General features: G+C 43.3%; 1 protein-coding gene and 1 long non-coding RNA gene across 15 annotated transcripts in view; one reads left to right on the plus strand and one right to left on the minus strand.

The window, feature by feature from the left end:
• The window catches only part of LRRC9 (leucine rich repeat containing 9), an 88,181-nt gene extending 62,042 nt beyond the window's left edge, over positions 1–26,139 (minus strand). For 8 of the 14 annotated variants that reach the window (XR_014781351.1, XR_014781352.1, XM_084793368.1 and 5 more), the window contains exons 1-12: positions 25,607–26,138; positions 23,246–23,351; positions 18,697–18,776; positions 18,202–18,420; positions 17,259–17,399; positions 15,415–15,478; positions 14,833–14,903; positions 12,524–12,706; positions 10,829–10,984; positions 7,485–7,666; positions 6,536–6,667; positions 14–190 (exon numbers count right to left, since the gene is read on the minus strand). Coding sequence is in view for 12 of the 14 variants with exons in the window: in XM_084793368.1 (XP_084649494.1) it covers positions 14–190; positions 6,536–6,667; positions 7,485–7,666; positions 10,829–10,984; positions 12,524–12,706; positions 14,833–14,903; positions 15,415–15,478; positions 17,259–17,399; positions 18,202–18,420; positions 18,697–18,744 (1,373 nt within the window). In the remaining 2 variants the exon portion in view is untranslated. Of the gene's footprint in view, positions 1–13; positions 191–6,535; positions 6,668–7,484; positions 7,667–10,828; positions 10,985–12,523; positions 12,707–14,832; positions 14,904–15,414; positions 15,479–17,258; positions 17,400–18,201; positions 18,421–18,696; positions 18,777–23,245; positions 23,352–25,606 lie in introns of all 14 variants that reach the window. The other 6 variants (XM_084793367.1, XM_084793366.1, XM_084793365.1 and 3 more) reach the window with 1 other exon arrangement.
• Positions 11,652–15,846, plus strand: LOC311603987. The gene is made up of 5 exons (XR_014781353.1): positions 11,652–11,929; positions 12,379–12,585; positions 13,203–13,301; positions 15,140–15,293; positions 15,695–15,846. It is a non-coding gene; the product is annotated as an uncharacterized lncRNA (long non-coding RNA).
• Positions 26,140–26,974: the final 835 nt, after the last annotated feature.

Below are 26,974 nucleotides of genomic sequence, written 5' to 3' on the forward strand. Positions count from 1 at the left end.
AACCAATGCTTACTCCGAGTCGTGTATATCCTCATGATCCAAACATTTTTGGAATTTCTCTTCAAATTTCAGTCTCAGAATGCGGTTGTTGACTTTAATGACTCGTTTGACTTTTACTCCTGTGATGCCGTACGCACTGAATTCCCAGGTACAGAAACGTGAGAGAATCAGTTCATAGCAGGAATTAAACCTATGTGGGGATACAGGACACACACAGGAAACAGAACAGACTGCCCTGAAAATGCTGAAGGATACAAGGCACATATAATAAAAATCCTAGCTCCCATTTTGGTCTTTTATTTTATTTTTATTTTTTGCTAAACATACTTCATCAGATCACAGTAACTGTATTTTGCTAAAATCTGAAATGCAGCAAAATGTTTCTCTTATTATTTACTATCTAGTTTTTCTACCTAAAGGTTACTTTGACTGTATAGTTCTTCCTAAGGCTGTTTGTTTGGCCTCAGTATGACCGCATATTCCTGGCTACTTTCTTTTTGTCTATGCCTTAATAGTCCCCCCCCCCCCCCCCCCGTTCCCCGGACATGATACTTTAAATTTTTTCCATTTATTTTGAATTTTTTATGGTACTAAAGATTGAACCTAGGACCTTCTGCATTCAGGGAAGCCCTGTGCCACCGAGGGACACCCCAGCCTCCAATATACTTTAGAAAGCTCGCATTTCCCCAGGAGCCAGAGTATGGCTCCTCTTGCTTCCGCACTCCTTAGGTGAGCTCATCTGGAATATATGTCTGCATGCATATATATATGTGTTCATGCACAAATATTCATTTCTACCTAAACTTAGCTGTAGTACCCAGACTTGAATACCCATCTGGTTTCTAAAATACTCTCTTGAGTACGTAAATGGACTTCCAGCACCTAGCCCCAAGCTGAGGGTAAAACTGCAGGCTTGACTACGTCCACACTCTCTTCCACGGTATCTGAGCCTCCAGCGTGCCTGCACCACATCATCACACCAGTCCTGTCCTCGTTGGAATCATCCTTATCTCTGGGTCTATCCCAGGAACTTCCAAGGTAAGTTAGGACACACAGTGAAAGGGGCAGTGTCTCTAACTCTTTCCTAAGACCTAAATGCCAAAGTGAGTAGATAGATAGTACTATGTAAAACCATACATTCTAAACGGATAAAGACTTGGAAGAGAAGCCTTGGGTGAGGGGTACAGCAGGAGACTTCTTGAAGCCTCAGGGAGATGTGATCTGAGAACCAGAGGAGGAAGATGACTCCTTGTGAAAAGCTAGGATGTGCTCAGGACTGGTCAGCTCTCTGCTGCCCTCATGTGGCCGTTCAGGATGAATTACAATTTTGTCAAAATTGCGCAGAAAGGTTAAGATATGACTAAAAGACCATTTGATAAGGAAGCAAGTGATCTTGAGGGAAACGTGTAGCCCTTAACCATTCGGATGTGTGTGAGAGCTACAGCCACAGAGAGGAGCTTCCTGATGGGTGGTATGTGAGCCCAACTGTTGAACTCCTAGATTACAGCGTCTGACTTGCTCACCAACAAAGGTTTGGTCAGTGCAGGCAGCGGCTGGCCAGCCATGGGCTTGCCAAGTCTAGCTAGTCCTGTCAAAGCATTGGTAGAGTTCTTGTCTCCCAAGGCTAGCTGATCCAGAAGAGCAGATCTGGCAAAGCAGACAGATATGAACAGTGCTACGGTGCTCAGAGTTTGAAGGTACTGCTAACACCTACATGAATGTCTGGGGTGAGATGCCCACCCCCCCTCCTATAACAGGGTCACGTGCTGGGTCTGTGTTAATCCTCTAAATAATACACCAGGAATTGCACAGACTCTCAGTAGTTTGCTTCCTGAACTCCAAAAGGCGCTGGTGCTCTGGGCATTGTAGCTACGATTTCTGTTATTTGGTGGAAATGTTACCAGAGGGCCAGGGTTCTCGAGAACCACAGCAGGGATGGAGACACAAACCTCCACAGCAGCCCTTGGGAAAGGCATGAACCAGAAACAGACATAGAGAGCCTCGTGGAGTACAATCCTCTTACAGAGAGCGTGTGTGTGTGTGTGTGTGTGTTTGTCTGCCTGTCTGTCCGTGTGTCTGTGCATCTGTGTCTGTGTGTATATGTGTGTGTGTGTTATTTGTGTGTGTATGTGTAGTACAATCCTCTCACAGAGTTTGTGTGTGTGTGTGTGTGTGTATATATGTGTGTGTATGTGTGTATATGTGTGTGCATGTATATGTGTATGTGTTTCTGTATGTGTGTATGCATGTATCTGTCTGTATGTGTGTGTGTCTGTGTGTATGTGTGTATATGTGTGCATGTGTGCATGTGTGTGTGTGTGTGTGTGTGTGTGTGTGTGTGTGTAGAAAAGATTAAGTGAGGCCGAGGGACCAGAAGGCATTCCTCTTGGGGCAAAGGAAGCAGGACAAACTATAGATGCTGGGAATCCTCCCAGAACAGTGAGGTACATAGATCATCAGCCCAGGGTGTGACAGCAGTTGACAGATATTTAATCCTCTGTTGCAGCAGAAAGTTCTGAAAGAATTTGAAAGCCTACAAGCAAGGATATTCCTTTGTTTTGTCTTTAACAAATGCCAGCTGGCAAGGATGAGCTAAGAGACCACTCAGGAGCCTTACTGATTGGTCAGTGTCTGCATTATTGGGCAGGCTCCATGCAGGGCTCTGTGGGTCCAGGCGGGACACTATGAAGACCTGTGCAGGCGCTTTGGGTTAAATAGCATAGGTGACAGTGTGTATGAGATTGGATGCGGAAAGTGAAGAAAGGAGTGAAGTCAGGAATGGCTCTAATGTTTGTGGAGCCTGGATTAGCAAGAAAATGCTGGAACCAAAACCATAACATTGAAAACTAAGTTTTTCATATTAATTTGTCTAATCCTATCTGATTATTTTCTTGATTTCCATATGAGGCTAAAGGGGCTAGTGATATTTCAAGATCACTCATGCCATTTGGATGAGAATCCTCGCTAATCTATTATCTCAAAGTGGATTCCCTTTTACATTTGTTGTTTGTCTCAGCAACTGAACATCCAGATAGAAATGTGGAAATGTCCAAAAGACAGGAATGCAGAGCACGAGTCTGAGAGAGGGGAGGAGACAGAGAGAGAGAGAGAGAGAGAGAGAGAGAGAGAGAGAGAGAGAGAGAGAGAGAGAGAGAGAGAGAGACAGAGACAGAGACAGAGACAGACAGAGAGAGAGAGTCTGTGTGTGTGTGTGTGTGAGAGAGAGAGAGAGAGACAGAGAGAGAGAGAGAGAGATTCAGCTATGAATACTTTGTAAAAGTCCAGAAAGAGACAATCAAGAGAAAGCATGAAAAGAAAATGACAAACTGTCTAAGCACAAAGCCCACGAAGGAACAGAGAATGCCACCAAGTATTTCAGGACCCAGGAAACCGGGAGCGTCTCCCTACTCCATAGCCCTCCCTCACACGTGGTCTGAGTGTGTAAGCATTCACACTTACACAACCCACGGACTAAGCTATTCCATGTGGCCATTAAAAAAAAAACAGATATAAAACATATATGCTTTTAAATGGCCAGAAGAAACTGAGACTCATCTACGAAAATTCACTTCATGATCCTAGAGACAACTTCGGCGGACGACAAGCTTAAAGTGCTGTCTTATGAGTGTAAAGCACACCACCTCACTGCCATGCCTCCAGAAAGTTGCAGAGCCAGAACCTTAATGCAGACTTGGGGAAGGGGAGGGGATGTGCGATGCAGGTGTGATCCAAGTGCACGTCAGACCCTATGGAGAAGCGCCAAAACACCTCATTGGTCTGTATTAATAGCATACTTTAACAAAATGAATTTAAAGAGACGTCGCTGGAAGATCGTTGTATGATAAAAAGTTAACTTGTTGAATGGGCACCTGTAAGGTGACAGAGAAGCCTCAGTTGGTAGTTATATACTGAGCCGTGAACCCAAACCTATGGCAGAGGTTTGGACTTAGGGCTTATGAGGTGGCTGTCGTGCCTCCCCCCTTCTTCCCCAGGGTCACAGAGTCAGTTATCCTTGCTTTATGGTGTGTTCAAGGTTTTTTTTTTTTTTTTGCGTTAAATAGACTACATCTGCATTGATGCTGAAAGCCTCTCAAGGCCAAGGACCACATCGTTCACAATTTCCAGTCCCCACTTGTTGATGCCATAGAGAACCAATGAGTCACTCAATGGGCAATGTATAGAGGAATCGTTTGCTTCTAAAAGGACAGTGCTAACAACAGCAACCAGCCATCTGACTAACAAGTATCTGTAGAATAAGATGCCTTTAAAAAACTGAATATGTTTCATGAAAGAAATGATGCTGAGAAATAGTGAATGGCATCAAATTACAAATCTGTGGGGGAATTTTCTTTTCTGTGGCTGAAGAAGTAAAAGTTATTCTAACAGAAAATCTTGCACTACTCAAACACTTCCTATTTAAAGGACGTAGCCTTCTTTTTAAAATATTGATGAAAGATAGCTCAGTGTTGAAATAAAACAGCCAGAAATGAGGCACCAGCCTATTTAAAGCAATTTAGTTATGATTGCCCTGTTTTGTTAAGAGGTTAACCAGAAATACATTGTTATGTCCAATAAAAAAAATCTATTGCTTATTATCCCTAAGTTGGTTGGGTGAATATAAATTACAACCCGCAGACACCTTTCAGTTTGTGCATTTGAAAAACCAAGGCCTTGTCTACGTGGGAAGTGGCATGAACATCTTTCATGGCCTTGTACATAAAAGCCAAGTATTGTGATTAAATAAACATGGTAACTGCCGGACAAATGGATTCAAATGGACATGAATTAATGTATTTAAAAGGTCCCTCTTTCCCTTCGGGAGAGTCCTTCCACTTCTCCACCAAAGGATCCAAGGTTTTACTCACAAGGGGCTGAGAACCTCTTCAGAAAGCATCCGCTGATCTAAGTGAAACCTAGCAAGCACACTTTATTTCTAAAAGTCAATGAGAACTTGGTATTGCTCTCCATGTAAGTCAGAGTCGGCCTTGGGGCTGATGTCAAGAAACACTGCGCCTCAGGGTGTGTGAGCCCATCTTGTGGTCCCACACACCATCTCTCCACATACCCAGGTAAACAGTGCAGCTCTAGAGTGACCTTCAGTTGTGTTAAAGGCTTCTCAGTTTAAGACAATAACTTCAAAAACACGAAATGCATAATAATAATTTTTTTCAAGGCTTTCTTTTTCTTTAAGGATTATTTCTGATTCAATTCTCTGGCTAACAACACATACTCTTGCTTGTCTTACGGGCAGGAAGGCCGTGGTTCTGAGGCGTGGACGCCCAAGCTCCACCTCTGTGTCTGGCGCTCCTCTCCATCTTTGTCTGTGTGGCATTTTTGTTTGTTTGTTTTGCTTGATGTTGGAAGCACAAAGGTTGATTGCACCAACAGATCACTGAGCAAGCCAGGAACGCCAGGCACACAGAGTTGCCTTTTTGAAGAAAAGTTGCATAATCTGTTCTTCCGACCAAAGGCTGGGAATTGGAGGTGACCAACAGTCTAGGTGACCTTCGTGTTATCTGAAGGGCCAGGCCATATCAAGCTCCCACAACTAGGACCAGAGGCATATTTAATAGTCTAGATGATTCTTATGCTATTTGTCTAGCCAGGGGCTCACTCAAGCTCCTACAAACTGGACTGGAGGTGAGCAATAGTCCAAATGACCTGTACGTTACATGTATGACTGAGACCATGGCAGATCCCTCCCTCAGCCTTTTCTCTAATACAGGCAGCCTATCTCGAGAACTTATTTTCTTGCAAAAATGACATGTATTTTGAATTATATTTTGATGTAACTATGTCTCCTTGTATATCACATGTATTGCACACGTAACTTCTTTCCCAAATTGTACTGCACTTAAATATGCTTACCATAAGCCACCTGGTGTCAGACTCCGGAAGTTTGAGCAAGCCTGGCTGACAAAGTCGGGTTGACCTGAGGTTCATCCTTACGTCACCCAGGTCAGTTCTCTGCTGAGTTCTCTAGCAGGGAACCCTAGAGCCTGAGGTCAGACTCTGTCTACCTTCTCCCACCACACAGAGGCCATGCACTCACTGACTGCTTAGCTGCCACAAAAGCCTTCTATGTTGACCACAGCCTGCAGGGCAGCCATGAGTGGCCTTCTGTGGTGCCAACCTACTGTTGCCACCTGAGCTGCTCTGTTCTGGCTTTCAGCCAATATTCAGAATCCAGGAGTACGTCCACCCAGCAACTGTGGGTGGACATGAGGACAATGGTGGAACATAAACTTTTTTTCTTAAAATTTTTTTATAAACTTCCCAGACACTTTTTTTTTTTCTGTTGTTTGGCTGAGGAAAAAAATGGGCAAAGAGTAATACTGTTGAGATGTCCAGAGCTTGGCTCTTGACAATAAAGCCACGAGACAATTTCAGATGGTAAATATCTAACAGCGCATTTTTAACAGATGAATCTTTTGATAAAAACTATTTTGAAAATGGAGCACTTTATAAGTCGATCACCTGGCTTGGGAGCCTAGGTACCACTACTTTAAAAGCTAAGCATAAAGTTCAGGCTTACCAGTCATCAGCTCGGGTGCCTTCTTCAAAATGGATATTCCCCACAGTCTCCAACTCAGTCAGCAAAAACGGGGTCAGTAAGCCATGGCTCTTCTTCTTCCGTCTTACTTCGGTATGATAAAGTGTTTCAATTCTACCAGACAGAAAGCACACATGCCAATCAATATCCAGGTGATATGAGAGTCACAATATTAATGCACAGCAGTTTGTCCACATATCGTAATGTGTAACATGTTTTTTTTTTTATATCAGTTACTTTTGCTCTTAGCGGATGAGTGAGGCTCGCTCTAGCAGCTAGACCAGGAATAAGATAATTCTGTTTCTGGCAGTGAAAATCCCCACTGATTTTTGTTACCTTCACTCGGAGTATGAAAAGCTAAGAAAACTTCCTTGGATCTGAAAGCATGGCTGCCAAAATCCTAGACAAGTCATTTCGTCACCCTAGCATTCTCAGTGCCATGTTAGTTACTAATAGTACCTATGTCTAAATGGCTAGTTTGAGGGTCACCTGGCATGGAGTAACCCCCTACCTCCAAATGTTACAGTCCTGTTGTTAATATCATTACAGGAGCCAATTAACTTATTTACCCAATGTCTCCGCAAATGAAAGAGCAGTGTGAACTAAGCAAGGACTGTGGCTGTGCCTTGCTGGGGTCTTGTCTACTTGTTGAGTTTCTGAACTAAGTAGCTCTCAATGGCTTTTAGTTTGCAGACAGGAACAGAGAGGAGACACAATGCTGAGCGGCCAAGGCTCACTGTGCTTAACTGAAAATGGCTTCAGCCAGAGGCCAGCTTTGCGTGGGTGGGGGCCCTGGGAACCAGAAGTGTCAACCCAGTTCATGGTTGGTTGTCTGCTGCTTATTGAGGGAATTGAGCTCAACTCTTGGCCCCCAGCATGGTTATTCTTTCATGTTTTCAGTCTGAATGACCAGATAGTTTACCCAACATACTCATGTAGTTTCTTGTTCCAGAAAGTGAGCCTCTCATCCAGGGCAGTCAGTTTGGTGATTATTTTTTGCTGCATAAGCAATTCGTGTGGAGTAGCCTCGCTATTCCTGGGCCTCTCGTCCTCTGGCGCGGACTCACTCTGCCCCTTACCAGATGCCCTGAGTTCAGCCAGTTCCCGTTCTAGCTGTTGAAACAACGCACAGGAGAGCACGTTAGAGATAAAACACAATTAAGGCAAAGCCTCAATTCAGACATTCGTTTTGTGGTGAGATTTATTAGTCAGTTTGGATCATCCGAGTAGAAGTCTAGGTAGTTCAAACTTTATAAGAGTCAAATAGGCAACTTCACCTTTGGTGCCGCCAGTTCAGCTAGTATTTATTGAACAAACGACGAGTTAAAAAGAGGAAGCTCGGCAGTCTCTTAACTGAAAATGAGAACTTTAAAGAAACAGGCCATGAAATGTTGAGTTTGCTCATTAAAACCAAAGTGAAATTATGATCTATGCTGGTTTTGAATGAATAAACCCTTAAGCTTCAAATAATGTAAAAATTTAACATACCAACTTTTCAGTGTTTTTTCAACTATGTCTGAAGAGATATAAACCATAGGAAACACACAAAAGGGAGGAACCATTTTCCTTTTGTTTCAGCACCTGACTAGCCCAGAAGCACACACTGCACCAGATTTTAATATTTGGGGGGGGGTTGTTGCATATTAGGCTTTTTGGTATTAATTGGGATATTTAAAATATTTCTTTAAATATTTTTATCTAGGTCACTTAGTCTTTGGGTCACTCTCTTAAAGTTTGAGCTCAGGGCAAATCTCTTATAAGATTTAAAGATAAACTATAATGCACAAAATTTATAAAGAGAAACTTACTAGTTAGCTTTATTTCTTAATTTACATGGCTATAGCTGGCTGTTATAAACAAACTACACACTTAAAGTGAAGTTTATAAAGCATATAATCCTTTTCTTGCTTGCATATTTTAATTAATATGGTTGAGTACCCTTAATCTGAAATTTGAAGTGTAGGCAAACTTGAAATGTTGGACATGTTTTTAGGTATTTAGATAAAGGATGCTCAGATGGTAGAGGCCATATGAAGACTCCAAAATGTGAAAAACTCCAATCTCTGAAATCCATTTGATTGTGAAGGTAGGTAGGGGATTCTCAACTTATATATACAAAAATGACACATTATAAAATGACTTCTGACATTTTGATCTTCCTGTGGTTTTTATTAAGTAATTTGACTTTTTGTTAATTAATTTATCTATTCACTCCACATCCTGGTCAAAGCCCCTTCCTTCCTGTCCTCCAACTCCCCCTCCCTCTCCCTCCCCGATTACTTAGAAAAGGGGAGGCCCCCTCCACCCATTCACAGTTGTATTAGGACATTTTCTTCCCCTGTGCCCTGGCAGGGGGAAGTGATCAAAAATCAGGAAACAGAGTCCATGATAGAGACAGCTCCCACTCCCCTTACTAGTGGACCCACAGGAAGCCTGAGCTTCATCATTGGCTACATCTATGTAGAGGACCTAGGTCCAGTCCATGCATGGTCCTTGGTTGGTTTTTCAGATTCCACAGGTCCCTCTGGGCCCTGGTTAGTTGGCTCTGTTGGTCTTCTTGTGGCGCTCTTGGTTCTTTTATCCTTCCCCACTAGACTCCCTAGGTATCACCCAACGTGTGGCTGTGAGTCTCAGCATCTATTTCAAACCATTGCTGGAAGGAGCCTCTCAGAGGACAGCTCTGATAGGCTCCTTTCTGGAAGCAGAGCAGAGTGTCATCAATAGTGTCAGGGGTTGGCTCTCTTCCATGGGGTGGGTCTTGGGTTGGGCCAGGCATTGGTTGGGCATTCTCTCAATCTCTACTCTATCTTTATCCCTGCACATCTTGTAAGCAGAGTGAGTTTTGGATCAAAGTTTTTGTGGGTGGCTTGATATTCTCCCCACCCACTTGGAGTCTTGTCTAGATAAAGGGTGTCCTCTCCAGTCCCCATGGCCCCTGCTACTAGGAGTCTCAGCTATTAAGACTGTACTTTAAGAATATCATTCTGATTATAAAATAAATACATATTAATTTGTAGAAAGGACCATCGAATATATTTCAAACCTCTACTTCATAAAAATAATTTCCTTTTTCACCTTTTAAATATATGGATGTGTGGGTATGTGTAATGAGTGATGGTGCCTATGAAGGCCAAAGAAAAATATACTGGATCTCCTGAAGCCAGAGTTACAGGCAGCTGTGAGTCACCCGGTACAGGTGCTGGGAACCAACGTGAGTCCTCTGCAAGAGCAGTGGAGCCATCTCTCCAGCCCTCACTTTGTTTTTTTTAAAGATGACATAGTAGCCTACTGGAAAAAAAAATGATCAACTTGTACCCTCGTTACATATTTATGTAGCATGTAATGTTTTGCGACTATCAGTGGCGATAAGTATCCACAGAATAAAGTACACAAGCAGACTTAGATAGCAGAAGGCTAGGAGCTTTCTGAAGCTGTGTGGCCAGAGCTCACTGTTGTAAGCACTGCAGAGTATACTGTGCTCATCGGTACCACCTAATGCTGTGGAATGCTACGCTTCGACAGTTTCATAGGTAAAAGTGGTTGCACACTCTACTAACATTGGGAAAATTCATAAAGGAGTGCCACATTCAGGTGTCTATTAGTCACTGTCACATATTCATTGGTAGAGTGCTGATTTATATACTTCCTTCAATTTTCCTATTTGCACATCTACTTGTAGCCTTATCTTACTTATGGACACATTTGTACTAAGGATAATACCTCTTTGTGTGTACGTTATGTTTCTTGAGGATAATTGAACTTTTTTTCAGACTTTCATTCCTTAATGTGTATGTGAAGGGCATATGCTTGTGTGTGTGTGTGTGTGTGTGTGTGTGTGTGTGTGTGTGTGTGTGTGCCAGTATGTGGAGGTCAGAGGTCAAACATGGGTGCTGTTCCTCAGGTATTTACGCACATTGTTTTCTGAGACAGGGTCTCTCACTAGCCTAGAGCCTACCAAGTAGCCTAGCCAAGGGCTCACTGGGCTCCACTTCCCCAGCTCTAAGATGACAGCACATGTTACCATGTCTAGCTTTTTATATGTATTCTTGGCCCTGAACTCCCGTCTACATGCCATATGGCAAGTACTTCGCCTACTGAACCACCTCCCTAGCCCGTGTTCTTACCTTTTATGAATAATGCATGCATGAGCGTGCACGCCCCCATCATGTGGAGTGGAGGTAGACGGGGGTGGGGGAGTTAAGGATTTGCTATGTTGTCCAATACTTTCACATATAGACACTGACACTTTTTTTTTTTTACACGATTAAATCTTACAGTTTTTTTGGCATGGTTGAATAATTTTATCCGTTCTTCTGGTAGCTTCTGTAACTTGCATTTTCTGTCATTCAGTTTTTCAAGTTCTTCGTTCAGATGTCTCTGGACAGTTTTTATTCGCATGTTATAATACATTATTTTCTTCATCACTGTGGTCTGAAGGCAAGAGAGTAAATAACAAAGAATTAGATAAAGCAAACTATAGGTAGCTGTGCTGGCTAGTTTTATGTTAACTTGTCATAAGCTAGAGTCATTTAGAACTTCAATTGAGAAAACGCCGGGCAAGGTTAGCCCGTGGGACATTTTCCTGATTGGCGACTGACATGGGAAGGCGCAGCTCAGAAAGCAGCACCCCCTCCACGGCCTCTGCACCGCTGTAACCTGCTTAAACTCTATAGCCCCTCTAGTGAGACCTACAGCAGTTCCTGGCATAACTGTAATTCCTCTGTGCACACCAGCTATTGCTCAGCATATCCGATGCCACATTCTTGACTCTAAAGCGAAATGAAGTTCAAGTATTCAGGCTCTGCCTTCCAATCACTATGTCTCTATGGTTTCATTTCTCAGCCTTTGTATACTTTGTTACCTGGATACTCTGCAAAATATCCCAACTGCAGAGCCAATCAAATTAAAAGTCAGTTAGAAAAGCTTTGTCTAGCTAGTCAAAATGATGCACTGTTGCTTCCTACACCTGGAGACCTGGTTGTTACCGGGTGGCGATTTTGTTAGCTCCTTATTACCTGGCTACGGTTTTGTTGGTTGTTACCTGGTTATGGTTTTGTTACCTGGTTGTTACTTGGTGACAGTTTTTCTTATAAAAAGCCTGACTTAGAAGCAGACTGATGTCATAGTCTGGCTCCCGAGCCCAGATCATGGCGCTTACCGGTCAGTTTATGTTTAGCTTATGTTTAGTTTATGTTGAGTTTGTGTTCAGTTTTGTTCAGGTTTTGTTTAGTGGTCAAATAAACGTCCATCGGTCTGAGGCTAGTGTTCGAGTGGTCAGTGTGTGGCTATTCTTGAATCCTAATGTCATGAGCTCCAGCCTCCAGGTTCCTGCCCTGAGTTCCAGCCCTGACTTCTCTGGATGATGGATCACAGGGAGCAAGCTGAAATCAACTCTTTCCTCCCCAAGAGCTTCCGGTTACAGCAATAGAAGCCTAACTAAGGCACAGCTGTCAGTGGCACTGTGTGAGCACAGGTGCTTTAGCAGTTTGGATGCTGGCTGGCTCTGTTAGAGATGCTGCTGCTGCTGTTGCTGCTGCTGCTGCTGCTGCTGCTGACCATGGACGTGATGATGCTCACAGGATCTTGTATAGAATTTACTCATAAGGCATAAACTCTCAAAAAGCCTCTTTGTTTTTTAATATGTGACTATGTGGCATATGCATGTCTATTTCCAGGATTTCTAATAAAGAAACTGCAGACAAAATTTAGCTTATAAAACAGTATGCTTAGCTAAAAAAAGACGTAGGACTGCAGCAAATATTAAACCCCATTGTTCTTGCTTTATTAATTCATGGAAAACAAACAAATTATCTGTATACTTTTAGGTGAAACACCCTGATTACTGAGCAGGAGAGGACGGGCGAAGAGAACTGATGGCAAAGCACCACCAACCACATGGGGACCCAGCCAGGAAAAAGCCGTTAACAGGGCAAACCTGAGTCACAGTTACCTGATTGTGAACACACTTACGTCCGCTAGCTCCTTGACTTGCTTCGCTGATACGTCAAATGTGTCAAGACGCTGAAGAGAAGGCAAGTGGTACAATACGTGGGTGGAGTAATTACACAGCTGACACACTGGGTTAGTCTTATACTGAGGATCATTCAGGGATAAATCCTTTAAGCGAGGCAGCCTGGTCAAGTTAGTAAGGTCCTAAAATACCAATGACAAAGTCCAATCAGCTATGGATGCTCACCTTGAACACATGATATCCCCCACAATCTAACATGACACATTCTAAGTACACACCTAAGTTCACATGTTAAAGTGATCTAGATGACTTAAGATGTCTCTGGTGAAAACGTTACATTCCAGAAGAAAATAGCAACCTTTGCTAAATGGAAGCCTACCCAGCTATGCACTTGCTGTGTGTCCCAGCTGCTCTAATCAATAAGCATTATACTAGTTTACTGTTCTCCAGGGGGATATCTGTGATCACATTATAAAAGCCCCTTGCTGAACAGCAGTGACAGCTCTGTTGTCTGTCAAACACACTCTACACTGAAGATTTGATTAGCCTTTTAGTCTCAACCCCGTGTGCTCTCAGGTGCACCCTGTATTTGAGCCAAATGACAATGCTGATGTTACTCAAATAGACCCGGGATTCCTTATCTCCAGGCCCTTATGGCTATTTATCTCTCCCTCTTAGAATGCCCACTGCTACTGCCCAGAAGGGCCTCCTCTGATGCCTGTTGAAGTGTTCCTAGCCTTTCCTGTTGACCAATTCCTTTGCAATTGAACTAATCTGGTAACATTTTACTCAACTTTCTTTTTAAAATGCTTATTCTGTTTTGCAGTACCCTTCTGTTTTCTCTTAGCTAAAGAGTATCTATTTACATTGACGGATTTAAAATTATTCCAGATTCCTCTTTCTCTAATATCAGATGTGCTTGAATATGTGCCTTCTCTCACATTGTCAAAATTAGATTGTGAACAAGATGAGAAAGCAAGGGAAATTTTGACAAGAGAGATTTATTATAGGATATTTAAAGGGCTCCAGCAAGCTTTGCTGGATGGAGAATAGAGGAAAAAAAAGGGGGAGGTTGGCAAGGTGACTCAGCAAGTAAGGGCACCTACTGCCACGCCTGACAGCTTGAGTTTCATCTTCAAGACTCATGTGGAGCAATGAGGAAACTGACTCCTCCTACAAGTTGTCCTCTTTCTCCATATGTGTGCCATGGCGCGCGCACACACACACACACACACACACACACACACACACACACACACACACACACGCACTCGTGCACGCACGCACGTGCACACACACACACATGCATGCACGCATACACACACAAACACACAAACAAATAAATAAGTGGAGAATGTGACACATACACACACACAATCGATCGATCAATCAATAAATGTAGAATTGCAAGAAGTTGGGTTTTAATATTTCCCCTCAGTAGTGGAGATTGGTAATGATAGTGCTGCCAGCCAGGGTGACAGTGATCCAGGTAGTAAGGCTCCGGGCACATTCCAAATGGGCACCAACAAGATTTGCTCACGGATTTGAGGGTGGGACATGAAGAAATAATAGGAGTAAAAAAAAAAAAAAAAGGATGTAAAGATTTCTGCTTAATTAACTGGAAGAGCAGAAATACCATGTAGAGAGTCCGAGATGCCTGCAGGGAAAGAAGGTTTGGGGCGTGGACATCAGTTTGAGGTTGGTAAAGAGAGGTCTGTAGTTCAGAGGAACAGTCTGGGCAAGTAGAGGGACCAGAGTAGATGTGTTTACAGTTAAAAGACAGGATGGGATTATTCAGAGAAGGAATACGGACGGAAGTGAGAGAGAGCCTTCAGGACTGAGAAGGGGCAGTCCACTTTTTCAGATCCTATTAGATGCTCCAACGAAATAGATGCAGCCAGAGAGACTGGGAGGGAGGTAAGAGAATGGAACATCCCGCCAGCCAACTAACTAAGTAGTTATTTTTTGGATCTAAAGGAACCAAGTCCTTATGGCTCCCCAGGGGACAGTGGTTTTCAACCTTCCTAATGCTGTGACCCTTTAATACAGTTCCTCATGTTGTGGTGACCCCCAACCATAAAATTATTTCATTGCTACTTCACAACAGCAATTTTGCTACTCTTATGAATCATAATGTAAATACCTGATATGCAATCTCCAAAGGGCTCATGGCCCACAGGTTGGGAACCACTGCCCGAGAGCATCAGGAAGCACAAAGTAATGAGCTCTATGCCATTACCCCTTGAAGGAGGATTGTTTGCTGTATTTTCTCGTCTATACAGTTGGTAACTCATTTAGTTGAACATACCTTGAAAGAAGTAATTTGATTTCCAGAAAGGTTTAGTTTTTCCAGTTGTTCATTGGGATCAAGACATTGACCTTTCATTTAAAAGCAAGATTAAAGAAACATTAGGAATGAGGCTGTAGCTCAGCGGCAGAGTGCTTGCCTGGCATGCGCAAGGCCCTGGGTTCAATCTTCAGCATCACAAAAGTCATTAAGTTTCCCGTTCTACCTTTATTATATATCCTGGCAGCCCTGTGAGTTATAGACAGCCATCATTTCATGCGTATTGAAAGGATCAGTGATACTAATGATCAATATAATCTCTTTACAGATTTGAACCACACGTTTGAAAATAAGTTGGGAAGTTGGAGGAGGAGCTGGGTGGGTGTAAATATGATCAGAACACATTGTGAGCCACCCTCAAACAGCCAGCCAGTCATTCCTTTAAAGGTCTTCACAGCTCACAGAAAGAGCCGCGATCTGAGGTAAAAATGTGAGCAACAGTAAAGGGCCTTTCAATGACGTAAAGTCTAAGAAAAATAAACCTAAGCACACACTTTGGAAATGTGTCAGCTCAGCTCAGCTTCCAAAGGAAACACTACGTACCAATGCTGCTTATTAGATTTCCAGCAAGGTTGAGGTCTTTCAGATTCTTCAAAGTATGCAAGCCCTGGAAGTGTAGACAACACGTAGTTTTAAAAAGTATCAGGTTTCGCACGCTGTAATGCCAGCACTTGGGGAGGGGGAGGGAGGCAGAGGCAGGTGGATCTCGGTGAGTTCGAGGCCAGCCTGGTCTACAAAGCAAGTTCAGAACAGCCGAGACAACACAGAGAAACCCTGTCTCAAATAAATATATAAACTTTGATCAGTCTTGTTATTTCCTTAGAAGCTCTGAGAGTAGATATTGTGTGCTTCTCGGGCCCAGAGGAAAATGAGAACAGTGAAGCCACCTCCACTCTAACGGAACCTGGAGAGAACTATGAGAAGGAGAGGTCGGGAGAGGCACAGTGAGTGGAGAAACACCGTACTGTCCAGCTCTTTCTATTTTTTGTTTTTTGTTTTTTTTTTTCTTTTTTTTAATTTATTTATTTATTATTAATTTATTCTTGTTACATCTCAATGGTTATCCATTCCCTTGTATCCTCCCGTTCTTCCCTCCCTCCCATTTTCCCCTTACTCCCCTCCCCTATGACTGTTCCTGAGGGGGATTACCTCCCCCTCTATATGTTCATAAGGTATCAAGTCTCTTCTTGGTAACCTGCTGTCCTTCCTCTGAGTGCCATCAGGTCTCCCCCTCCAGGGGACATGGTCAAAGGTGAGGCACCAGAGTATGTGAGAAAGTCATATCCCACTCTCCACTCTACTGTGGAGAATGTTCTGTCCATTGTCTAGATCTGGGTAGGGGTTTAAGGTTTACCGCCTGTATTGTCCTTGGCTGGTGCCTTAGTTTGAGCGGGACCCCTGTGCCCAAATCTGCCTGTTATAATGTTCTACTTGTAGGCTTCTAGGACCCTCTGGATCCTTCTACTTTGCCCTTCTCCCATGATTCTCTCATCTAGAATCCCACTAGAATGTCCTCTCCTCTGTCTCAGTTTCCTGGTAAGTGAAGGCTTTCGTGGGACATGCCCCTTGGGCTAATATGCAGATATAAGTGAGTATATACCATTTGAGTCTTTCTGCTTCTGGGTTAACTCACTCATTATGATCATTTCTAGCTCAATCCATTTATCCATATACTATTCAGCTATTAAAAACAAGGAATTCCCGAAATTTCTGTCCAGCTCTTTCTAAACCTCCCTATTGAAAACCTTCTAACACCAAACACTTCTCCAGCCTCTTGTGAAGAACAGAGACCATGGCTCCTTCTAAGATGTTACCTACACATTAGTTCTTCTTTTTACTTTATTAAAAATTGTGTGTATGAATTTTTTTACTTTTTCAGTTATTTATTTATTGCCTTATTATTATAATTTATTCACATTATATCTGGATTGTAATCCCCTCGCTCTTATCTTCCTGTTCCTGCCTTCCTCTGACTCCGATCTGGTCCCCTTCCCTAGACCTCTGACAGGTGGGGACCTCCTCGCCAATTGTCTGACCACAGCCTGTCAGGTCTCATCCGGACAGTCTGCACCCCCCTGCTTTGTGTACGAACATTTTTCCTGCGTGTGCACCTGTGCGCCGCAGAGAACAGAAGAGGGCATTGGATCCCCTGGGACTAGAGTTAGAGATAGCAGTGAGCTGCCGTGTGGGTGCTGGGAATGGAACCCAAGTTCCCTGGGAAAATGGCTAGTGTGCTTAATTTATTGCCTCGCATTAGTTCTTTTCAACAATAATAACTTTGCTAGTCATTAATATTTTGGCCTTAGTGTTGTATGATCTTAGATACTGTGGTTCTAGTGCCATAGCAATAAACTGGCCTTATATGCAAATTACAAAAATGATCTCACCTCAATATTTCTTATCATATTGTGATTCAGCCAAAGAACTTCCAATTTTATTAATTTTTCTAACTTCTCTATTTTGGAAATTTTATTGTAACATAAATATAATTTTTCCAATTTTCTACATTCTTGAAGGCCTTCAATTTTCTGTTGAAAAGGAGATTGAAGAGTGTTACTTGTTCTGTCATTGACTTTTCAAATAAAATAGGTTTCTAAGTCTTTTTTTAAAATACCATTTTTATTATAATATCAATACCAAGAATAATTAACTAAAAATTTAAAATAAACATAATTTATCCACCTAAATATAGCCATATTTAATATTCTATGTTAATCAACTACATCTATTTTATATTAGTATAATCATACACATATAGTTTTATAAGGTGGTGGTAGTTTTTCCTTAAGACAATCTAACACATTTTCATAATTTTTCAAAGTATATTTAATAATTACAAAATATTTTATTAATGTCATAAAAGCTTTCTTTAAAATTATCCTTTGTGCAGAAAATGCACATGCGATAACTTTATGTATTGTGAAAATGTTGCAGCAAATACTTTCACGCATATAACCATTCTCCGCTGTGGAATTCCTTCTCCAGTATACAATCCTTAGGGTAGGGATTTCTGAGTTAAAAGGTGTGCATATTTCTATTGTGTGTGATACATTTTGTAGTGCTGTTTTCTAAAACACATTTCTAGCCATGCAGTGCCTGAGTGAATCACTTTTACTAGTAATCAATACTGGCTGTGATCTGATTTTATATGCTTGCCAAAAAATACATTTATATGGGTTCCTTATTCTGTTTTCACTTTGCGTGCATCTTTATCTCTGCCCGTTTGTCAGTTTCAATCCGTATACGCTGCAAAACTTTTAATGAATTATTTTTCCAGAGTCAAGAATTCAGGGTTGACTGCACCGCGTAAGGCTGTCTGTTTAAACTTACCTCGATGTAGCCCTCTGCAATCCAAAGCTCTGTAAGCTGTAAACACGTCTCCAACCCTGAAATTTCCTTTATGTCTTGAGCAACAATTGTAAGACTTGATAAATTATGAAACAGTGATAATCCAACTATACGGGGGTACCCTAAGAAAAACATCTCCAGTTTTGAAGCGTCTGATCCTTCTTGTACAACCATCTCATAAGACAAACCGTTACACAAGCACTGTTTTAAAACAAAGAACTTGAGTTGGTATCTGTTCTAGCTGATAAACTGTCTTCCACATCACAAACTATAAGCCGTCCATTGGGCTAACACCACTCCCATACTCCCCACAAAAGAAAAGGCTGGGTCACACACGTGACTTCTGTGCTTCCAAAAGTCATACAGTAGAAGAAGCACCCTTCCCGCCAGTGCCCCTGGCTCCTGGAAAGAGAGCCAAAATGCCCCACTTATTAGTCTTCTAAGTGCTAGTGGAAAAAAAATTGGGTCTGGACTCACCAGTTCTTTAATGATTTCACTTCGATTTAAGTTTTCACTTTCAATCATCTTCCATTAAAAACAATGGTCATCCAATATGTCTGTTAAAGGAAACAAAATATGGGCATTAGTCCTAGAGTCATGTAGGTCCCAGCGGAGAGTCACCTCAGAGCTACCAACTGTGGCATTAGCGGGTCTCTGCCGAGACCTCCTTCCGTCTCTAAAATTCCCATTTAGAAAACTTTTTTAGTGTTCTGAGCTTAGTTCTGCCTCCCCACACCTGCTCCTGCTTTGTTGTCAGCCTATTCCTGTGGTCCAAATGAGACAAACATAGTTTTTCTTTTAAGCACTAAACCTTCAGACTCCTTTCCGGAGTCCTCTTTCAGGCTCCCAGTCAGGACATTTAGTTATCGCTGGATCTTCCTGCTTTTTTCTCAAACGTAGGCTGTAGCTTTGCTTTCTTTCTTTTATTTTCTTTTTTTTTTCTCCCTTGAGACAGGGCTTCTCTGTGTAGCTTTGGCTGTCCTGGACTCACTTTCTAGACCAGGCTGGCCTCAAACGCACAGCGATCCTCCTGCTTCTGCCTCCCAAGTGCTTGGATTAAAGGCATGTGCCACACTGCCTAGCGAGCTTTCCTATCAGGCTGTGATACCCAAGCTGAACCCAGTTATCTAAGCTACCAAAAAAAAAAAAAAGGCTCATGGAATGTGGATAAACATATAATTTTTGATCTATATGCTAGTCACACTGGGAAAATAAAACTAAATACCTAGGATCTGTGTGATTTCTCTCAATATAAGAACGGATATTAAAGAATTATTGGGGCTTATCTCACATGGCAATAAATATTCATTAAGATGAATTCCCTGATTTCCCTTTTGTCACAGATGATATGAACCAATTGATATCTAAATGGCTTTAATACAATTTAATTAAATGTTCATAATTTTAAATATTTTCAATATGTAACACATACACTAAAAAGTCTTGCTTTTAATATGACAAGATGTGGGAAACACTGTATAATTCATTCGCTCCAATGCTCTCCAGAGGAGTATGCCTACAAATAAATGTGTGCCTGGTTACGCAGAGAAAAAAAGTGGAAATGTGCATTTTTAAATCATTAGTGTGAGTCTCTGTGAGTGTACACAAAGCCGATGTGAATGGATTAGGAATAAGGAAGATGAGAATAGAAGCAAAATTCACTAAGAAAGCAATGGATTTTTTTTTCAAAATATGTTTACTATAATAGAGCATGAGTGCCCTTTTGTGAGGTGGCTGCACATCTGGACTGCTTTCACGGAGGGCCAGTGATGCAAGTCCTTCTCTGAGCCACTTGTCATGCGTGACAAGGTTAGACATGTCGGGTGGGTGTACACACAGGAGCGAAATAACAGACAACTGTTTTTACATAAAATGTTGATGACTCTCACAGGCACAATGTGAATCAAAAGAAAATGTACACACATGATAATCATATGCTCTCTGTATCAATTCAAGTGCAAGTTGAGAACAAACTATGGTATCAGAACCCTGCATAACAACGGTTCCGTCACAGGTCAGTAAGCAGTGGGAGCAAGAGAGGGTTTGGGGACCCAGATAAAGGTACTGGGGGAAGACTCTGTGTGATATCTGTACATATATTTACCTGAATAAAATTATACTTAAATTTTATTAAGGACCCTCATTCGGTTATGTTTATATCCATGTGCAGAAAGATAAGACACACAAATTAACATTTTAACAAAGTGGTGATTTGAATCCTGTGTTTGCCTAACCTTGCTGTCTGATTACCAGAAGGCCTGTGGCAAGATGAGAGGGAAGGAATATATACCTGCTCCAGGGAAAGGTCTCGCTCTCGGTTAAGAGCACTGACTGCTCTTCCAGAGGACTGGGTTCAATTCCCAGCACCAACATGGTAGCTCACAACTGTCTGTAACTCCAAGATCTGACACACATACAAGCAGGCAAACAAAAAACAAAACACAAAACCAAAACCAAAACAGAACAAAACACACCACCACCACCACCACCACCAACAACAACAACAAAACAAAAAACAATGCACATTAAAGACTGATGAAGGGTGTTTCGAGATGAACCATACATCCGGTTCGGAGAAAAGCCATTTGTACAAACCATGCCAAAATTCAAGACAAAGAAGTTTTACTAAGCTATTTTTTTAAAATTAAAGCTGTTTTCAAACTCAGAGCAGCAACTGTTGGGGAAAGGAAGCTGTGGGGCTTTCAGCATGGCAGTATTTGCCACGGAGTACAGCTGTGTGTACTCAGGCTTTGTGAACGGGGAGGGGACACTGTCCCACCAGGATGAAACTAAGACTTGGACAAGGGCTCTCCAAAGCACAGAAGTCAACAACATAAAGTCATTAAGGGGTAAGGTCTTAATTAAGGGGTCATGAGGATTCCTTCTCTCAAAAACAGGACCTTGTGCCCTAGGAACAGACTGATGGAGGGAGGGAATTTGTTCCTCTTTTCCTCTTCCACCTTCTGCCACGTGACAATGTCACCAGCTGCCTGATGCTGGTGCCTCGATCTTGGGACTTGTCAGTGTACAGAGCTGTAGAAAACCAATGCCTATTGTTTCTAACTATTTGGCTCTGAGTATTTTGTAGCAACATGAAATGAACTGAGGTTATTGAGCCAAGGAGGGGAGGAGGAGCCCCAGCTAATGCCATAGAGCAGGATGCAACCAGAAAATTTCCTTATTGCTGTCATGTCTTGGGCTCAGTTGAACCATTTACTCAGCCACTAACCTATGTATCAAGCATCTAATAGGTACCAGAGAGAATAGCAGAGGAGGGGAAAGAAAAGCCAGGTTCTGTTATGGGGGAAATCTGAGCAGAGAACTGAGTACATAAGAAGGAGTCTGGATCACATCCAGGCAGAGGGAGTGGCAGTCAGACCAATAGCGCGAGGGCATGCTTGGCATATCTGCAGAACAAGGCAAGATGAAGGTGACGGACCAACAATGAAGAAAACACAGACTGAGAAGGAGCAAGGAGAGTCCAGCACCCTGGCTGCCTCATAGGCTCTTTATGGGTTTTCAGATGGCAAGAAACAGGATTTTGAGTAGGAGAGTGGCATCAGCTTTGTCACTATTGAAAAGAGCTCTCTGGTTACTCCACTGAACTTAAACACTGTAGAGGCGAGGGTAGAAACTAGCAGGGCAGGGCAGGACAATTATAACAGCGTAAGCGAAAGACCATGGTGGATCATGCTGGGGTGATCCATGTGGTTAGGTGGCAGATAGGTCTGGACAAAAGAGCTGCTCCTTCCTTCTCCGCTACCCACTGCCATCTGCATATTCACATCTAGAATACAACAGCGCTGCAAGAGTGACCAGGTAAAGAAAGAAACCACTTGAAGACGTTTAGATGCTACATCAAAGGGCCTTATGCAGATGCAGGCGGTAGTCTCTCTTTCCTAGGTTTATTTGCAAGGAAGACCAAATAAAGGAAGTGTTTGTAGCCCCTCAACCCATCAGAAGAATGCCCTTATGTTTTTGTTTAACGTCTGTGGGGAGTAAAGGCAAGGCTACCATGCAAAGGTCAGAGCCAATCTTAGGCCCTCCAAAGACACCAAATAACTATCCAGGTGATCTTAAGTCCTGCCCAAGATATCTGGAAAGAACCACACTGTTTCCTCCTAAGTGATTACAGACCTTTGGGGCTGATTTTGGACTTTCTGATCTGTCCCCTTCCCTTTCTAGCTCTTCTCCTGTCCCCGTGTTACCCTGTTTTCATGAGATGTCCCCTATCATCCCTGGCATTTGGACACTTGGTTCCCAGTGGGTGGCTGTTTGGTGGCCTTGCTGCAAGAAGTGTGTCAGCGGGGCCAAGCTTTAAAGTTTCCATTCCTGGTTTATTCTCTGCTTGTGGTTTGAGATGTCCCTGCCACCCTGCTTTTCTTCCAGAGGACCCACGCTCCATTCCCAGCACCCACAGCAGCAGGCTGAGCACTACCCTTTCTCCACTGACCCCGTTCCTCCAACCTCCAGCCTCTTGCACACACACACACACACACACACACACACACACACACACACACACACCCACACTTAACATTAACAATTAAATCTTAAAAGGGGCTTTTAAAAGTCCAGCTGGGGTTCTGATTGAGAGTGCATTACAAGAATTATTATAAGAAGGGTGCTCACTTTTACAAAGCTGAGTCTCCGCATCTCCTCATTTAGTCAAGAAGATACAAACACACTACTCTGTCTTCCATCAATGCCCCATTTAGGAAAAGTAATTTTATTCTAACTCAGTAGTTAACTGACAAAACAAAATTCAACAAAAACCCCCAGATTTGCACAACTATGTCTGAGCTATGAGAAGCCACTGGCCAGTTACAGAGGGCACGTTTCTGGTTCTCGTCAGTGGGCGCCCCTATGAGAGGAGGATTAAGGGTGAAACCCTGGGATTTCCTTCTCACCCTTGTTTCTCTGCTCGCCCGCCCCGTACTTGTGTGTAGCACATACAATAAACAAATAGTCTTCATTTTTGTCTAAAGTGGACCTATGTTTCTGTACACGGATGTGCCTTTCCTACCTCTGTTGGAGCACTGCCATCAGTCTTTCATTTTCCTTTCCATGGTGGTCTCCTTTCTTCTGTGCACAAGCACCAGGTCTTCCTATTTAGAAGAGTCCTTTCTGTCCTGCATTAAAAAATAAAAAATGAATAGCTGTATCTGACAGTTTCACTAAGGGCTTTCTAGGCAATCAGCAGCCACAATTCACTACCTCCATTCAGTCCTCAAATCATTGTAATGGGAAAGAAAACACTTCAAGCCATCACAGCCTCTGCTTATGGTTAAACAAGATTAACAGTGACCTTCAGATTGCCAAAGGCAGTGGGCATGTTCCAGCTCTCAACTTGACCTTAACATGACACTGAGCCATGTGGATGACTCCTGCATTTCCTCCTTGGTTTCTTTCTAGCCCCTCCCTTTCTCCATTAGTTTCTCTCTGTTCTCGCTTTCCCTCCATCCTCCATCCCTCTCACCCACCCACTTTCCCTCCCTCCCTTCCTCCCTCACTCCCTGTTTTGTGTGTGCACACACAGATATAAATGCTGGTGTGTGCATATAAGTGTGGACAGTTTCAGGGCCATCCCTCAGGTGCCATCCACCTAGATATGCCCCCCCACCCCCCGACCATGTGTCACATCTTGACAGGAACTCACCTGGTCAGCTAGGCTAGCTGACCAGGGAGCCCCAGGGATTGGCTTGCCTTCCCAGCACTGGAATTACATGCCATGCTTTATTTGCAAGGGTTCTGTGAGGCAACTCAGGTCCTTTTGCTTACAAGGCAAGCGCTTTGCTGTCTAAGCTGCCTCCCTCGCCCTCTCCTTGTTATTTCGCACTAATAGCTCCCTTCTTTGTAAAAATTACTCATACTTATTGTCCTCTTTTTCCATGCAATAAATCTCAAAGCTCCCATGGAAAGTCATGTGCATGTGTCACAGGCATCTCAAATTCAGTATGCCCCAAACTGAGCTCGTATTTCCCAACTAATGCGTTTCCCCTTAATGAATGCTTTCTTGTGACAAAGGACACCACTATCCCCTCTTCATCGAAGGTGGAAACTGGAGACTTCACCCCCATGTCTTTCCCGGTTTCACTACTCATCACGTCTATCGGGGTTTGTATGCGTCCCCCCCCCCCCCCCCGCCTCTGTCATTGCCTCTCCTTCACTGGGAGATGCCCGTCCTGTTGTCTCACTTCCACGTACCCCGTACCCTAAACATCACTCGGGGAGCCAGCCTCCTGGAGGGGACATTCTTTTTGGAAGTCGCTTATGGCCACCATGTTCAGACTCATAACACTCTCTCGAATTCCTGGTCAACCAAAATAGTCATACAGCATCCCAGGACTGGCCACAACTTGAGCCCTGTGATGGCTAGCACGGCTGTACGTCAGCATCAGCTTCTTTCTCTCCTTGAAATGTCTTACAGCCCCTTCCTTTTGTACTCCATACATCCTTAAAGATTACCCAGACTCTTCTCTGAAGATGTGAATCCTCTTTGGTCTTCCTATGTACGTCTTCTTTCGTGTGACTGTGTTAGGCTAGCACATATCCTGTGCTAGGATATGGGTCAGTCACATCGTACTGTGATGCGCGCAGGTCTTTCCTCCCAACATGTTCATCGAGGGCGGGAACAGTGTCTGATACGTGGTGGATGTTCAACGTAATTTATCAAATGGTTCTCATGAACTGTTGTACCACAGATCCTATCCAATATAATTTAAAACATTGCTCTGCACTACAATTCAGAACTCGTCACTAACTGGCCTGTAAAGAACTGTTTCTGTCTGCCAGGAGAAGAGGAAATCTCCTTTCTAGGAAACTACACTTTCCTGCAAAGCAAAGCGCTATATGGTCCAACTGTTTTCTCGCTTGAGTATAAATGGGGGGGTCAGGATCCAACAATTCTCACTGATGGCTCGTGTAAACTCCCTTCTAGCGCGAGATGTGTATTACTATTATTTCTTTATTATTATAATTATTATTACAATATTATTTTTTATTAATTTATTCATATTACATCTTGATTGTTAGCCCTTCCCCTGTTTCCTCCCATTCTTCCCTCCCTCCCACTTCCCCCCTTCTCCCCTCCCCTATGTCTGTGATTGAGGGAGACTTCCACCCCCTATATATGCCCTAAGATTATCGAGTCTCTTCTTAGTAACTTGCTATCCTTCCTCTGAGTGCCACCAGGCCTCCCCATCCAGGAGACATGGTGTAAGAGATCTGATTCTTACAATATTATTATAACCCCCATTGCACCATCATGTAGGTCTCTTGCCCTGTGTACTGCTGGTAGATTTCCTCCATGTGCGAGTAAAGCAGACTCCCTGGTCCTTCCTACAGGGGAGGGATGCCTGGAGGCCACTAGTGGACCCATACTCACCTTATCCCAGAGAGAGAATGGATTCCGTGGCTGTCCCAGACAGGCCAGAGAGCACTCCGACCTCCCAATCCCTGTGTGCAGCTGACACCACACTCTTTCCAGCCTCGGGCCTGCTGTGTACTGAACGCCCACTGCGGTTGCCTAGGAAACCCCGCTCTCCACCTTCCTTGACCTCTGGGAGGCGATGGGGATGAAGAGGGCGGGGAAATCAGCCGCTGGTCCTGGGCTACGACGCGTGGTGGCAACCTCCAGCCAATCAACATAAGCAGGGAAGACCCCCTCCTTCCCCGAAAATGTCCCCTCTTTCCTGAGCCGGCCCTCCTGGGGAGCGGAGTGGTGGGAGGTTCCTCGCTAGTTCTGTTGATTGTATCTTTTCACTTTTTTTTCTTCCGAGGGCTGAGTGACAGTTTGTGGGGTAGGCCCTGGCATTTTATGGTGAAAGTTTTGACACTTGGAGCCTTAAAGTCAGCAATATTGACTGCCTGCTCCCCAGGATGGCCTGGAGCAGTGATATCCCAAGAGGGTTCCCAGACCAGCCCCTTCCTGCCCTCGGTGATCTCGGCCCCAGCTGGTGGGCAGCTGCAGTCTCCAAGAGCCCTGTGAGCAAGGGCAGGACCGCGCTGGAGGATTGTCTGGATGCCACCCTCTCCAAGAAATCGACCCCCGTGGGTCTTTTTAGGAACTCTCAGGAAGGCTTTTGAATGTCTTTTGAGTTTGCCAAAATGCCTAGGAGGCAAAAATGATTTATGAAACAGAGTAGAAATTAAGGGCGCCAGGAGAGACTGGTTGAGAAAGCCGTGAACTTAGAAAACAAACTAAATCAACCACCCTCATCCCCCTGCGTTCTTGAAATCCACAGCGTCCACTAGAGTTAGCCACTAACCAGAGCCGTGTCTGTGCCCTTTAAAGGTGGCAGTCCAAACTGAAGTACGCGATAAAATACACTTCAAACGCTTAGTATGTAAAGATGTAATGGAAACGATTTCTTTGATGGTTTTTTATATTGGTTGCATGTTGAAATATTTGGGGTGCATTGAGTTAAATAAAAATGTTTTGTTTGTTTACATTGAAAATGTGTTTTTTCAGGACAATTGATTGTTTTGCATACATTAGGTTATTTTGGATAGGTTAATTTGGATAGAGCATGTAGTTGTTTGTTGTGCATTGCCGTGAGCAAAGGTAAGTTGAGGAGAGGGTTTATCTGGCTTATATGGTCGGCTCACAGTCCTTTACCGGGGAAGTCAGATCAAGCTGGAGCAAGGCCAGGTTTGAACTGCAGCAAAATGCTGCGTGCTCAACTTGCTCTCATATACAGCCCAGGACGGCTGCCCAGGAGTGGCGCTGTCCACAGTGGGCTGGGTTCTCTCC

The sequence above is a fragment of the Acomys minous genome (genome assembly GCF_964271855.1).
Source record: "Acomys minous genome assembly, chromosome: 8".
NCBI classification, from domain to species: domain Eukaryota; kingdom Metazoa; phylum Chordata; class Mammalia; order Rodentia; family Muridae; genus Acomys; species Acomys minous.